General features: G+C 38.8%; 1 protein-coding gene across 3 annotated transcripts in view; it reads left to right on the top strand.

Annotated features, from left to right (window-relative positions):
* ERI1 (exoribonuclease 1) overlaps window positions 1-15,672 on the top strand; it is a 97,783-nt gene that overhangs the window by 24,991 nt on the left and 57,120 nt on the right. For 2 of the 3 annotated variants that reach the window (XM_030812403.1, XM_030812405.1), the window contains exon 7: window positions 2,140-5,705. The exons of the other annotated variant lie outside the window; for it this stretch is intronic. In XM_030812403.1, the coding sequence (XP_030668263.1) occupies window positions 2,140-2,382 (243 nt within the window). In that variant the 3' untranslated portion in view covers window positions 2,383-5,705. Of the gene's footprint in view, window positions 1-2,139; window positions 5,706-15,672 lie in introns of those variants that run through there. 3 annotated transcript variants of the gene reach the window in all.

Genomic DNA, 15,672 nt, shown 5'->3' with positions numbered 1-15,672 from the left:
GTCCAACTTCATTCTTCTGCACGTGGATATTCAGTTTCCCCAGCACCATTTGTTGAAAAGGCCATTGTTTTCCCCATTGATTCAATGTATTTGTGAAGGTTTATTTCTAGACTCTCCTCTGTTTTATTAGTTTATATGTCTATCTTTATACTAATACCACTCTCTTTCAATTACTATACTCCTTCCTTCTGTTAATGGTTAACATTGTTTTTTAAATGTTGAGCCATCCTTGCATTTCACGGTAAAATCCTACTTGGTCATGGCACATAATTTTTTTAATATGCTGCTGATTTAAATTTGCTTATATTTTGTCAAGGACTATTGCATCATGATATTCGTAAGGGATATTGATCTGTAATGTTCTTTCCTCATGAGGTCTTTGTCAGGCTTTTGTATCAAAGTGATGCTGACCTTAATGGAATGAGTTGGGAAGTATTTCTTCTTCAATTTTTTTGTAGTAGTTTGAAGAGGCTTGGTTGTAATTCTTTAAATATTTGCTTGAATTCAGCAGCAAAGCTATCTGGTTCAGAGCTTATCTTTGTTAAAGGTTTTCAGTTACTGATTCATTCTCCTTCCTAGGTATAGGTCTATTCAGATTTTCTGTTTCTTTGTAATTCAATTATTGGTAAGTTGTGTATTTCCAGGAATTTGTCTCTTCTACCTAAGTTACCCAGTGTCTTGGACAGGTTATTTTTAGAAGTGCATTTTCCAAGTGAAAATTAGTGGAAGGTACAAGATATATTGCAGTATTACAGCTTAAGATAATTATGGATGTTTTACATCATTTGCTTTTTGATTATCCCAGTAACCCTATGAGTAAATAGTAGAGCTGTTAGTCCCATTTTACAGATGAAGAAGCTGAGGTCCAAGAAGCATAGGCACAATAGTTGTACAAACTACGGAATGTAAAACTTAACAAATCTTGATAGAAATATGAAGAAAATATAACAATTTTTTTTTCTTTTTTTCTTTTTTTGAGATGGAAACTCACTCTGACGTCCAGGCTGGAGTGCAGTGGAGTGATCTTGGCTCACTGTAACCTCTGCTTCCCGAGTTCAAGGGATTCTTCTGCCTCAGCCTCCCAAGTAGCTGGGATTACAGGCGCACGCCGCCATACCCAGATAATTTTTATATTTTTAGTAGAAATGGGGTTTCACCATGTTGGCTAGGCTGGTCTCGAACTCCTGACCTCAGGTGATCCACCTGCCTTGGCCTCCCAAAGTGCTGGGATTACAGGCGTGAGCTACCACACCCAGCCAATAATTCTTAAAAGTGGTGGTGCATATTGGAATTTGGGGAGTGTGAGGTTTGTTTGTTTGTTTTAAATTTATCAAGGAACAGGTTTTTAAATAACTTGAAAAATACCACACGACATCATCTTTCATTCTTAATGTTCGTTATCTTTAGCCATCCGAAAAGGCTAAATAGTCTTTTTATCTAAGAAATCAGTCAAGTAAAGTAATACACTGTAGAAAAATACCATGTAAAATAACTTATTTGGTTTAAAAAGGTAGGTGTTCAACTTACATGTCCTGAACAATACATTCCCTTTAATAAATTATTTTTAAATTAAAAAACTGCAGAGGTTTTAGATGTCTGAGGATTCTGTCTGTATTTTCAGCTAAAACTCTAAGATCATATTTTAAAGCTCTGAAAATTTCAGGGTGGTTTTTTTTTTTTTTTTTTTTTTTTTTTTTTTTGATGGAGTCTCTCTCTGTTGTTCAGGCTGGCGTGCAATGGAATGATCTCAGCTCACTGCAGCCTCCACCTCCCAGGTTCAGGCAGTTCTCCTGCCTCAGCCTCCCAAGTAGCTGGGATTACAGATGTGCACCACCATGCCTGGCTAATTTTTTTGTATTTTAAGAAGAGATGGGGTTTCACTATGTTGGCCAGGCTGGTCTCATACTCCTGGCCTCAAGTGATCTGCCCACCTTGGCCTCCCAAAGTGCTAAGATTATAGGCATGAGCCACCTTGCCCGGCCTTAGTTTTTTATTTGCCTTATTTAACTGGGGGTATTGCCCTTTGCCTAGCTTTATTTAGCTATTAGTGCTAATTTTCAGTTTCTTATTTTTCAGCTTAACTGTGGCTTATATTACAGTTTAGAACACCAAAGAATTACTAAGCTGTTTATTTTACAGGTTCCTAGAAGCCAAACCAAACTGACAATAATGCTTGAAAAATTAGGAATGGATTATGATGGGCGGCTTCACTGTGGTCTTGATGACTCTAAGAATATCGCCCGAATAGCAGTTCGAATGCTTCAGGATGGGTGTGAACTCCGAATCAACGAGAAAATGCATGCAGGACAGCTAATGAGTGTGTCCTCTTCCTTACCAATAGAGGGCACTCCACCGCCACAAATGCCACATTTTAGAAAGTAACAACAGTTTTGTGTGTGGATCATTCCAGTTGAAGTTGCTATGAAGAGGTAGCAGATGAATCTCATTGAATTAGTCCTATAGTGCAAACTTTAAGCACCTTAAAACATTTAAAATCTTATTACAGGTGATAGAGATAGATACATGTATGTGAACAGATTTTGTAGGAAGGCATACTGAATTCTTTGTCACCAGCACTTTTGATATGAGCAGTATTCGTTATACAGTAACAGTTCCTGCTTAGAACTGAATTTTATAATTTAAGATGTTCAATATATATTCTTTTTGGTTTTAAAATTGCAAAATCTTATTGGCTGTTCTCTTGAATGTCGTATCTTACTGGTGTTTAAATATGTAATGTATTTCTTTATTAACATCACTAGATGAAACCATATCTTAAAATGCAGAAATGATTGGAAGGTAGGTCTTATCTAGCCTTTGGATTTCAAGAATATCATAGTCCTTTTGATTTTCAAAGTTTATATGTGAAGTTCACCATGTATGTGGTGAATTTCATAAGGTACTTGGTATACATATTTGCCTATGTTTCTTTTCAACTCATAATTGGAAGAATTGTGTTGGGTTATAGAGTCTGGTTAAAAACTCAGTTACCGAAGGAATTAATGACAACTCAGAAGAAAATACTAAAAGGAATATTGTAAGGGCTGTAGCTCAGACTTAATAGTACATAAATCACTGCGGTCTTTTTGGATTTGGTTGTTTGATTCGCCTTCCTTTTTTGACATATATATGCCTTAATTCTTAAATCTGAGGGACCATGCTTTGAAATAGACTGAAAATTAAGGGTCACCACCTAATTTTACTTTGTATTCAGTATCGTAAGTGAGGTTAATAAAGTCAATACTTTCTACCATATATTATGTTTTTGTTATTAAAAAACTTCATTGGCCACCAGTGAAGTCAGTCAATAAAAGACTTGTTTTTCTGATTTTACATAGTAAATGGCTGCTAAATATTGTGTAATTCTTAACTAATTCTAAAAGCTAAAAGTGCATTTTGACTTCATAAGGTAAAACTCTTATCTAGAGGCTAAACCCATGTATTTTCAGAACTGAATTTTTCTCCTTGTAGCTTTCAGGGAACAATTTCATTGACATTGCTTGCTTCCTGCCTTTTACCTTTTAATAAAAATTGTGATGTTAGTTTATTCTAAAGATTTATATTTTATAACCAAATGAATTTCCTCAAAGGTTTCCAAACCTGATGTATAGGGTGAAAAGCAGGAAAGTAAACATTTTTCTTGGCGTGGGAATTCTGTACATAGGGCAGTAGATTTCTTAAGCCAATAAATTTCTGCTTTTGAGCAGTAGTCATATAATCAGTATCGTAAAGAAAAATGTGTAAATAACAGAAGGCATATGAGTGTGTGGTGTTCTAGATGTTACAGATTATAGTAAAATAAGGAAATCTAAGTGCTTTAAGTTTGTACAGTTAACTGTTAGGTTAAGAGGGCTGTATGCTGAGATGTTTGTGAATCCCAGATAGCACTGTAAGATAACCTGTAAAATATTACTGAATACTGAATAGCTGAAACTGCGATTGGAAAATCTCATGATGACAAGGAAATACTACGTTTCCAGTTTTTTTTAGCTCTATCTGCTAATTTCTTTGCCCATTTTCACTTTTGCCAAGTACCAGCAAGCTCATGTTGTATTTCTTTTTAAGAACTTCAACATTATAAGCTCTCACTACCCTATTTTGTTGTTGTTGTTGTTGTTTGAGACAGAATTTTTGCTTGTCTGCCAGGATGGAGTGCAGTGGTGCGATCTTGGCTCACTGCAACCTCCGCCTCCTAGGCTCAGGTGATCCTCTTGCCTCAGCCTCAGGTGATCCTCTTGCCTCAGCCTCCTGAGTAGCTCGGATTACAGGTGTGTGCCACCACACCCGCCTCATTTTTGTATTTTTAGTAGAGGTGGGGTTTCACCATTTGGTCAGGCTGGTCTCGAACTCCTGACCTCAAGTGATTTGCCCACCTTGACCTCCTACAGACGTGAGCCACTGCGCTCAGCCATAGATTTTACTGTCTTAACCCGTTTTAATTCCTCTGTTGAGTCTCTGTCGTCCCCTCCAATCTGATTTGGGATTTTGCTGATGAAATGATACTAAACATTGAGAGTACTGCTTTTTACTCTGGCTTTTATTGTGTTGTCTTTGAAAGACAAATAGTACAACTTTTTACAACGAAACACATAAGAGATGGATGTCCACGAAAACAATATTAGTATATTGTGTTATTGTTTCTTCTTATTAATAGTATTTACAAACTATTAATTACTAGCTATGTTAATTTTTATTCTATGCTTCATATGCTCTGACATTGACACAGTGGATTTCTGCTGATTTTTTTCAAATCCACAGTCTTTATAACCAACTGAAGTGTATAATAGAGCATTATATTTTATCTTTATTTGGTTCTTTTGGATCAAGTATTTAACATTTGCTCTGAAAAAAAATGTTTTTGTGATGTGTCTTTGTTGCCTTGAGATCTGTTTATCCTGCCTCCTAGGGAGAAGTTTCTGCCTGGATTGAAACAAGAAAATCCAGGAGTCACAAGCATGTTACCTATTAAAAGAGAAAGGGTATTTCTGAGGACTAATTAAAATGCTAATTTTTTTAAAAGATATGACTAGTTAATTTTTACTGTATCACCCCAAGTATTATCCCCAAAATGATCATGCAAAGCAGAATAATTTGGAGACCAGGAGAAAAACTGGTAGTAGGATTACTGGGGAGGGGAAGAAGCACAGGTGGTCAAGATAATAATGCATGTTTGGCCTCAGCTGTAGGTAGACGTGCCAAAGAAACTACCTGCCTCACAGATGAGCACACACGGGTGCATTGTCAAAGTCTGAGAAGGATGTATTTTACCTCGAAGGAAGACTTTCCATTTCTAAGCTACCATGGAGAAGTATAAGCTCCTTGAGGCCAGAGACTGACTTCTGCATCTTTGATTCCAGCGACATATGATAAAATGTTTTGCACATAGTTGAATCCAGCATTGATAAATGAAGGACAGCATTACATCTTTTTTCTATTATACTTAGAAATTTCCTCTTTGTTCTGCACCACCACCCTGTGTATCAAGCCTCCCTGCCCCACAAAGCTTCCAAAGCCCATAAATTTGTTAATCTAGAGCCGGGGTCAGCAAACTGCCACCCATGGGCCAAATCTGGCCTGCTGTCTAGTTTTGTATGGCCTACAAACTAACTATGGTTTTTATATTTGTTGATGGCTCAAAATAATATTTTGTATAATGTGAAAATTACGCGAAATTTTAGTTTCTCTAAATAAAGTTTTGGAAAGAACTACCATTCTCATTTGTTTTCATGTCATCTCTGACCACTTTTGTGCTACAATGGCAGAGTTGAATAGCTGTGTCAGTGGTACCATCTGGCCAGCAAGGCCAAAAATACTACTGTGTGGCCCTTTATGGAGAAAGTTTGCCTACCCTTACCTCCCTTATCTAATGCAATATATAAGTTCCGTCAACAAACAAGAAATGAGACTGTGATGACAGCCTAGAGCTGAATGTTAAGGTACAATAATGATACTTTCATCAAACATTTATTGAGCACTGTTAAGTACTTTTACTCCATTGTTTAATAAGAATCCGGTGAGGGAGAGAGGCATTCTCTCCACTTAACAGATGGGAAAATTGAGGTCCAGAGCAGTTAACTTGACAAAGTTTAAGCAGTGGGAGCTGTAGACTCTGGCAGTCTGACTTGAGCCTTGCTGTTTACCCATGTGCTATGCTGCCTCCCATTGTAGTCTTTGGCTTACCCTGATATTCCAGGAACAGGTAGGTTGTCCTAGGTAGAATAAACATCTTCCTGCTACAGTTTAAACTAGACATTTTCAATGCGATTGTACTAAATGTTGCAAATCAGGAGGTAATTTCATGTTCATTCTTTGAATGAAACAATACAAAATACTGTTAACTTCTAATGTAACCAGCTCTAAGGGTTTTTTCGGAGATGGGTATAAGTCGAGAAGGAGAAGGATTTTTGCTTTAAAATTTCCTCCATGTTCTTGAGATGAGAAACGTTAGTGTCTTGAATTTATAATGACACAGAGGCTAAAGGGCTTAAGCTTGACTGATGGGTTAAGAGGTGGAAGTACTTGTTCTTCTGGATTCCTTACCAAGACTTGGGTAAGGGGCTGATGCCTGAGGCTTTAAACCAGATCTGCTTTTCTACTTGCAAATGAATGTTCTCAAGGTAAATTTCATAAGATTTGTTTTAGGATGAATACTGCTCAATCATTGTGAAGCCACAAGGCATGCTTCATTTTATTGCACTTCTCTTTATTGTACTTTGCAGATACTATTTTGTTTTGTTTTGTTTTTTAACATACTGAAGGTTTGTGTCAATCCTGTGTGGAGAAAGTCTATTGGTATCATTTTCCTAACAGCATACGTTCACTTCATGTCTCTCACATTTTGGTAATTCTCCCTGTATTTCAAACTTTTTGATTATTATTATCTCTCCTAGGGTGACTTGTAATCAGTGACCTTTGATGTTACTATCATGGTTGTTTTGGGGCAACACCAACCACACCCATATAAGACAATGAACTTAATTGATAAATGTCTGTGTTTTCCCCATCACTCCCTCTCCAGACCTACCTATTCCCTGAGACACAATATTGAAATTAGGCCAATTAATAAGCCTACAGTGGCCTCTTAAGTGTTCAAGTGAAAGGAAGAGTCACATGTCTTCCACTTTAAATCAAGAACTAGAAATGATTAATCTTGGAGAGGAAGGCATGTCAAAAGCTAAGACGGGCTGAAGGCTGTGCCTCTTGATCCAAATTAGCTAAGTTGTAAATCCAAAGGAAAAGTTATTGAAGGAAATTAAAAGTGCTGCTCCAGTGAGCACACAAGTGATAAGAAAGCAAAACAGCCTTATTGCTGATATGGAGGAATTTTTAGTGGTTTGGATAAAAAATCAAACCGCAACATTTCCTTAAGTCAAAGCCTAATCTAGAGCAAGACTGTAACTGTCTCATACTCTGTGAGGGTTGAGGGAGGTGAGGAGGCTACAGAAGAAAAGTTGGAAGCCAGCAGAGATTGGTTCATGAAATGTAAGGAAAGCAGCTGTCTCCACAGAATAGTGCAAGGTAAAGCAGCAAGTGCTGATATAGAAGTTATAGCAAGTTACCTAGAAGATCTAGCTAAGATAATTGATGAAGGTGGCCACACCAGACAACAGGTTTTCAATGTAGATGAAATAGCCTATTAGAAGAAGATAACATCTAGGACTTTGATAGCTAGAGAGAAGTCAGTGCTTGGCTTCAAAGCTTCAAAGGACAGGCTGATTCTTGTTAGGGGTTAATGTAGCTCGTGACTTTAAGTTGAAACCCAGTGTTCATGAGCCATCCTGAAAATCCTAGGCCCGTATGCTAAACCTACTCTGCCTGTGCTCTGTAAAGGGAACGGCAAAGCCTGAATGACAGCACATCTGCTTACAACATCATTTACTGAATATTTGAAGCCTGCTGTTGAGACTTAGTGGTCAGAAAAAACAAATTTTCAAAATATGACTGCTCATTGACAATGCTTCTGGTCATCCAGGAGCTCTGGAGTTGTATAAGGAGATTAATGTTGGTTTTAATGCCTACAAACACAATATCCGTTCTGCAACCCATGGATCAAGTAGTAGTTCTGGCTTTCAAGTGTTATTATTTAATAAATAGGTTTCATAAGGCTGTAGTTAGCATAGGTAGTGATTCCTCTGATGGATCTAGGCAAAGTCAGTTGAAAACCTGGAAAGGATTCACCATTCTGATTGCCATTACAAGCCTTTGTGATTCGTGAAAGGAGGTAAAGATATCAACCTTAACAGGATTTTGCAAGAAGTTGATTTCAGTCCTCATGGATGACTTTTAGGGGCCCAAGACTTCAGTGGAAGAAGTCACTGCTGATGTGGGGGAAATACCAAGAGAACTAGAAGTGAGGATGTGACAGAATTGCTGCAACCTCGTGATAAAACTTGAGTAATTGCTTCTTAAAGAAAAGCAAAGAAAGTGATTTCTTTGAGATGGAAACTTTTCCTGGTGAAGATGCTGTGAACATTCTTGAAATGACAGCAAAGGATTTAGAATATTACATAGAGCTAATTGATAAACCAGTGGCAGGGTTTGAGAGGATCGACTCTAATTTTGAAAGAAGTTCTGTGGATAGAATGCTATCAAACAGCATGGTGAAGAGAAATATTTTATGAAAGCACAAATATCAGTTGATGGAGCAAACTTCATTGTTGTCTTATTTTGAGAAACTGCCACAGCCGCTCCAGTCTTCACCACCTATCACCCTGATCACTCAGTAGCCCTCAACACTGAGGCAAGATCCTACCCCAGCAAAAAGATGATGACTTGCTGAACACTCATGATTGTTACCTTTTTCTAGAAATTTAATCTTTAAGGTATATATGTATTTTTTAGACCTACTGCTTTTGCACACTTCATAGACTGTTGTTTAAATTGCACTTTTATATGCATTGGGGAGCCAAAACGTGTGTGAGTTGCTTTATTGTGATACTCCCTTTATTGCCGTGGTCTGGAACTGAACCTGCAGTATCTCTGAGGTATGCCTGTATATAGTATGATCAAGAACAAGTTTCGAATACAAGTCCTTTTTTTTTCTATTGAGTAAAAGAACAAAAGAGGAGCCAGCTTATGATTTTCTGCTTGCTAGTGTAGTGTGGCATACCATCACTGGTGATGGCAGATTGGTGGAAGGCAGAGGTTGAGCCTTCCCCTTCAAGTGTCCATTCTTCCTTGCCGACTCCGCGCCTTTGAACATACACCTGTTTTCCCTTTGGATTTATTTTTGTCGGTGGGACCATGATTATCACAGTCACGTAGGATTGAAACCATGAAACTCATGGTCCCTCCTTCCCCCTTTTAGCAAAATGTCCTTTATTTTCCAGTCACTTCATCTTCACTCCAGCCTCTGTTTTCATATTGCTACACAGGCTATTGCTAAAATTTAACTGACTTCTCTCTTGCTGTCTCTTCCTATATACCACTGTCTTAAAAAAACCTTCCTAAAATGTTGCTTTGCACACTGATCTCAGAAACCTTCACATTTCTGATGGGATAAAACTCAGCTCTCTGTTGGCATAAAGACCCTTCACAGTCTGATTTCTATCTGCCAACTTTTATAGTAGCCATCTGCTCTGGGGTAATAGTTACTCCCCTCATCTTCATACTCGCATTGAGTTGCATGTGCACCATCCTACTTGTGTCCCCAGGAAGTTAGCCCATCAGTCTTATTCTCTTGATTCTGTTTTGTTAAAAACCTGCTCTGATTTCAGCCTTCTCCTTCCCAGACAACCCGGACCTTTGGCAACAACTCCCTCTATTTGTTCATTGCACTTTTGTTATATTCATTGGGCCCTTCATTTGTGCTGCAGAGATTTATATGTACTGTATTGTTGGGTTTTTCTCTGTTTCCCCAACAGGAGTGTAAATTGCTCAGGCACAGGTTCTTACTTGTATCTCAAGAACCTAAGACACAATGGGTGCTTAGTTAAAAATAATTAGTGATGGTAAAATATATCCTCTAAGGTTAGTACCTGTTCCTGAAATTGCAAAAGGTAGCATTAAGTCCTGACTGCTGTGATGAATGAGTTGCCGCTTTGGCAGAGTTACAGATACGAGCTACCCCCTTTTCTGTTACTGTGCACCATAAATAAATTTTTAGAGGCCCTGTCTCGAGTAGAAATGTTTAATCCCTGTCTATGCTTGACTTTCCCCCTAGGTGCCAGGAAAAGCAAACAAATGTTAAGCTGTCCTTCCTGGTAGTTCAGTCTGTACATTGCTGATTTAAAAAAAAAAAAAAAAAAAATCTGTTCCAAGTATCTTTGGCCTTGAAAAAGGTCATTGCTTGCCTTTCCTCTGTGTTGAGCACTGATTTTTCAAGCTTTTTTGCACAAGTATCCCTAGTACTTACAAAAAGTTGTTTGAAAAGGAAACTGTACCTATTTGCACATTTAAAGCTGTTCCTAAGTTCATAGTATAAATATTGTCATTTAAAACAAAACAGGCTTCATTACACAATCAGTGGAGTCTACATACCATAGAAATTTAGTACCGTTATCTACATAGAAAATACATAAAATTCCTCTTTCTCCTGGAACTTGTATTTTTGTTGCAGTTCTCCCACAAGGTTTTATTCTAATGTAATACAGTAGTCCCCTCTTATCCGTGGTTTCGCTTTCCATGATTTCAGTTACCCAAGGTTCAGTAACAAGATATTTTGAGAGAGAGAGAGACCACATTCACATGACTTTTATTGCAGTATATTGTTATAACTGTTCTATTTTATTAGTTATTGCTATTAATGTCTTACTATTCCTAATTTATAACTTGATCATAGATAAGTATAGGAAAAAACACCAGGTTTGGTGTTATCCAAGGGTTCTGGCATCCTGGGGTTCTTGGAAAGTATTCCCTGTGGATAAGGGAGTACTGTACAGCAAAACTCCACCACAATATCTAGGTAGGACCCCAAAAATTTGAGTTGTGACAATGTGGGGTCATATTATTGCAAGAATAATGAAAATATATATTTTAGTTTGTACTATCGCACAAAGATACAGAAGTAAAGATTTGGTGAAACTGTTTCACCATCATTAACTGACCAGTCACTATACTTAGAAAGTCCCCGTTGGTGACAAGGCAGTCACTTTCTAGCCGCCACCACCACCACCACCTGCCATCTCAGAGAAGCTTAAGGCTTTCAGCTCCTGTGTTTGAGCAGAGGCTCTGGGCTGGAGTACAGGGACCAATTCCACTACATGCAGTTTTCAACTTATAGCTTATCATCAGGTTTTACTCTATATTTTTATGCCTGAAAGTCATTGATCATACTATCATACATCTTTGCAGCAAGTGTATATACATTTAAAATTATATATGGCTGAGTGCAGTGGCACATGCCTATAATCCTAGAACTTTGGGAGGTTGACGTGGGTGGATTGCTTGAGCTCAGTTCTGGACGAGCTTGGGCAACGTGGCAAAACCCTGTTTCTACAAAAAATTCAAAAACTTAGCTGGGCGTGGTGGCACAAGCCTGTAGTCCCAGCTACTTGGGGGGCTGAGTTGGGAGGATTGCTTGAGCCCAGGAGGTGGAGGCTACATTGTGCAGAGATCTATTTATTGTGACCGTAAGGATGTGTTAAATTTCTTCTATATTTACTCAGTCATTTGCATAATAGATCAAGACATACTAAAGTTTTTGGAAATACTTTAATGAGATAATTTTTTTTTTTTTTTTTTTTTTTTGAGACGGAGTCTTGCTCTGTCGCCCAGGCTGGAGTGCAGTGGCGCAATCTCGGCTCACTGCAAGCTCCGCCTCCCGGGTTCACGCCATTCTCCTGCCTCAGCCTCTCCGAGTAGCTGGGACTACAGGCGCCCGCCACCACGCCCGACTAATTTTTTTGTATTTTTAGTAGAGACGGGGTTTCACCGTGGTCTCGATCTCCTGACCTCATGATCCGCCCGCTTCGGCCTCCCAAAGTGCTGGGATTACAAGCGTGAGCCACTGCGCCCGGCCGAGATAATGTTTTTACAATTAGTTTATATATCTGGATTAATATGACATTGCTAGAATGAAAGGGGGTCAAGCATCAATTCTGTAGCTTTACCTAAAAGCCTTGTACTCAGTTCTTTAATTTCCATGACAAAAATCACATTATGATCTGTCATCTATGATGATAAATCATTCTTGAAGTGACAGCATGATTAGTTTCTTTATTTTTGTTGAAAACAGAATTTTTGAAAGGTGCCTAACTTTTAGAAGTGTTTGCTTAGAATTTACTCATTTTCATATTTGGGGGTGTAAACCCAAAGGGCTTTACCAAGAGTATCAAATGATTATTAATTATACCTGTTACTCTTTAACCTAGAAAACCTTTATTTATTTCAGTATATTCATAAAGCATTGGGAAAATCCAACCTGTTACTTTCAAAACACCTTTTTGGATATAATACTATTGGTACAGTTAGTGCTTTAGAAATATTTTTATTATATGTTTTGTCAAAACCTTGGAGCTACAGATTTAGACATTCAATTCATGATACATGTTCATCATATAATGAAATCAAGCAAAATATCCATTTCATGAATCAAATCAGACTGACTGTCAGAAAAAGGTCTGACTTGAAAATTCAGGTTGTGTTACTGAATTTTGAACTTACGAAAATCATTAAAAACCATCACAGAACACCTTTTTGTAAATGATTAATGAAAACAATCAAGATTTAAAATTTCCCTTATTTAACTTTTAACAAGTCACAGTCATCTGTGGCAAAAACAAATTATTTAGGAAGCAAGTTAGGTTGATGAAAGGCAAGATACTCTTTCAATAAAGGTGTGTACGTATATTGAACTAAGGTGTTTGGCTTTCGGTAGAATTAGGAGTCAAAATTATTTAATGTTAATAATATTAACTTTTACTAGGATTACACTTTTCCTATAGAATGTTATCCTGCTGAAAACTAACTGGCAGCTATCTAGAACCTAATTTCTGTTAATAGGTAGTAAATATTTCCCATTTCATAAGATGAAGAAATAGATATTTGACTGTATTTGGAGTAAATATTTCACAATATGATTGTGGTCAGTTTTTTCATTTTTTGTGATCAGTTTTGTCTATAGGTTTTATTCAGTGCATCATGAAAATTCTGTTGTCCTGAAAATTATTCCAAGTACAATTAAAATATTCAGCATCACTAAACTCTTCTTGTTTTGACTGTCCAAGGGTATTTTTCCTTCCAGTCAATGATTGTTCTGTGGATGAGTTTTTAAATAGTTGAAAAATTGACTTAGAAGAAAAGCTGTTTGTAGCAGTCAGTATTTCTTACCGATGCTTGCCGCTTTTTGCTGGTGGGGCCTCCACCAAGAGTGATTTATTTCTTGGCAGGAGTCTTGCAGAGGGAAGTGGCCAATTTGTTCAATAAAAATCGTTACTTTCACTTTACCACATATTCACATTTTGAATATCCTAACAAGTGTCCAAACATCCCCATTTCTAAATCCCCTTTTACAGAAGTTTAGAACAGGGAAAGTCACAAAGCCCTTAAGCTGACTTGAGGAAACTTTCCGGGTAAGCGGCTTCTGCTTTGTTCTCTGTGTTCGCTAACGCCTTGGGGCAGCAGTGCCAAGTGAGCTGGGAAGGTGAGTGGTGTCTTTGTTTTGTAGGACGGAAGAAATAGTGTGGATGCCACGGTTTTACCTGTGTTAGAGGGCTGTATGAAAGCTCAGAATTACCTCAAATTCCAAATTAATTAGGTCGTCCTGTAAAAATTACCCTTGCTGAGGCACCCCTTAGAAAGTTTCCAGGTGGGGCCGGGCGCGGTGGCTCACGCTTGTAATCCCAGCACTTTGGGAGGCCGAGGCGGGCGGATCACGAGGTCAGGAGATCGAGACCATCCTGGCTAACACGGTGAAACCCCATCTGTACTAAAAATACAAAAAATTAGCCGGGCGTGGTGGCGGGCGCCTGTAGTCCCAGCTACTCGGAGAGGCTGAGGCAGGAGAATGGCGTGAACCCGGGAGGCGGAGCTTGCAGTGAGCCGAGATCGCGCCACTGCACTCCATCCTGGGTGACAGAGCGAGACTCCGTCTCCAAAAAAAAAAAAAAAAGTTTCAAGGTGGCCCTAGGGTTAGACGTATCCCACATGAAGACCTCTGGTCCAAAGTGTTAAAAATTTCTGTTATTTTTGTATGTTCATAAAATGTTTTCATCAGTAATATTTTGTGTGTGTGTGTGTGTGTGTGTGCGCGCGCGCGCACGTTTGATGAGGTTCTTGTTTAGGACTTCCTTATCGGTGAGAAAACGAGCTTAGTCTTCTGTAGGGAGAGTGGAGCACAAACCTGCCCCTGCCTCATTAATGTCAAGAAGCCTCTCCATCAGCCCGCCAGCACCGAGCCTTTTGAGTTCCTTTTGATAATGGCAGTAACACCTGGGTTAGCATTATTCCCACCTGGGTCTAGTGCTTACTCAGTCCTGGTCACTTGCTCCGCTGAGTGTTTCAGCGATTACTCTGCACTTCTGCTAGCCTGCCTAAAACGCAGGAAGAGTACAATGGGGGAAAAATGACCATGACTTTTGTTCATTCTTTGTGTCTGGTGAGAAAAATGTGGGAATTCCAAGCAACAACGTATTAGTGATGATTCTGGAAATTCAGGAGAAATAGGTAAAATATAAAGAAACCTTAAGTTGTAACCTTTATGTTAAATCCTACATTCCTTACTACAGGCAACTTCTTTGTGTTCTCCCACTTCGTGACTTGGTAGGAGAGTAGGAGGGGGAGCTTTTAAAAATCAGGTGTGTTGAAGCATACACGCTCTTCTCATCGGCACATGGAACATTCTCCAAGATTGCCCATAGATTAGGACACAAAACAAGTCTCAAGAACTTTTAAAAAATCGAAATTGTATCAAGCATCTTCTCTGACCACAATGGGATTACTCTACACATCAATAACAAGGAACATTCAAAACTAAAGAAACACGTGCAAATTAGACAACATGCTACTGAATGATCAATGGGTGAAAGAAGAAATTAAGAATGAGATTTAAAACTTGAAACAAATGAAATAGAAACACAATGTATCAAAACCTACGAGACCCAGCAAAAACAGTATTGAGAGGCAAGTTTATAGGAATACATGGCTACATTCAAAAAGTAGAGAGATTCTCCCCTCCTCTCCTCTCCGCTTCCCTCCCCTCCCCTCCCCTCTGTTCCCCTGCCCTCCCCTCTCCTGTCCCCTCCCCTCTCCTTTCCTTTCCTCTCCTCTCCTTTCTTTTTAGACGGAGTTTCGCTGTTGTCACTTAGGCTGAAGTGCAGTGGCGTGATCTCAGCCAACTTCAACCTCTGCCTCCCGGGTTCAGGCAATTCTCTTACCTCAACCTATTGAGTAGCTGGGACCACAGGCATGCACCACCATGCCTGGCTAATTTTGTATTTTTGGTAGACACGTGGTTTCACCATGTTGGCCAGGCTAGTCTTGAACTCCTGACCTTGGGTGATCCTCCCGCCTTGGCCTACCAAAGTGCTGGGATTATAGGCATGAGCCACCGCGCCCAGCCAAGAGATTTTTAAATGAACAACTTAACAGTGTACCTCAAGGAACTGGAAAAGAAAGAACAAACCAAACCCACCAGGGGGAAAGAAATTAGATGTTGTAGAATAAGATAAGCATTAGAAATTTCTCAAGGCCAAGAGAAATCTCTGTACAGAGAAGGAACTTGGAGGCTGTATT

The sequence above is a fragment of the Nomascus leucogenys genome, chromosome 4, assembly GCF_006542625.1.
Source record: "Nomascus leucogenys isolate Asia chromosome 4, Asia_NLE_v1, whole genome shotgun sequence".
In the NCBI taxonomy this organism is placed as follows: domain Eukaryota; kingdom Metazoa; phylum Chordata; class Mammalia; order Primates; family Hylobatidae; genus Nomascus; species Nomascus leucogenys.
Note: the sequence above shows the minus strand (reverse complement) of the source record. Positions and strands in the feature narration are given on the sequence as shown.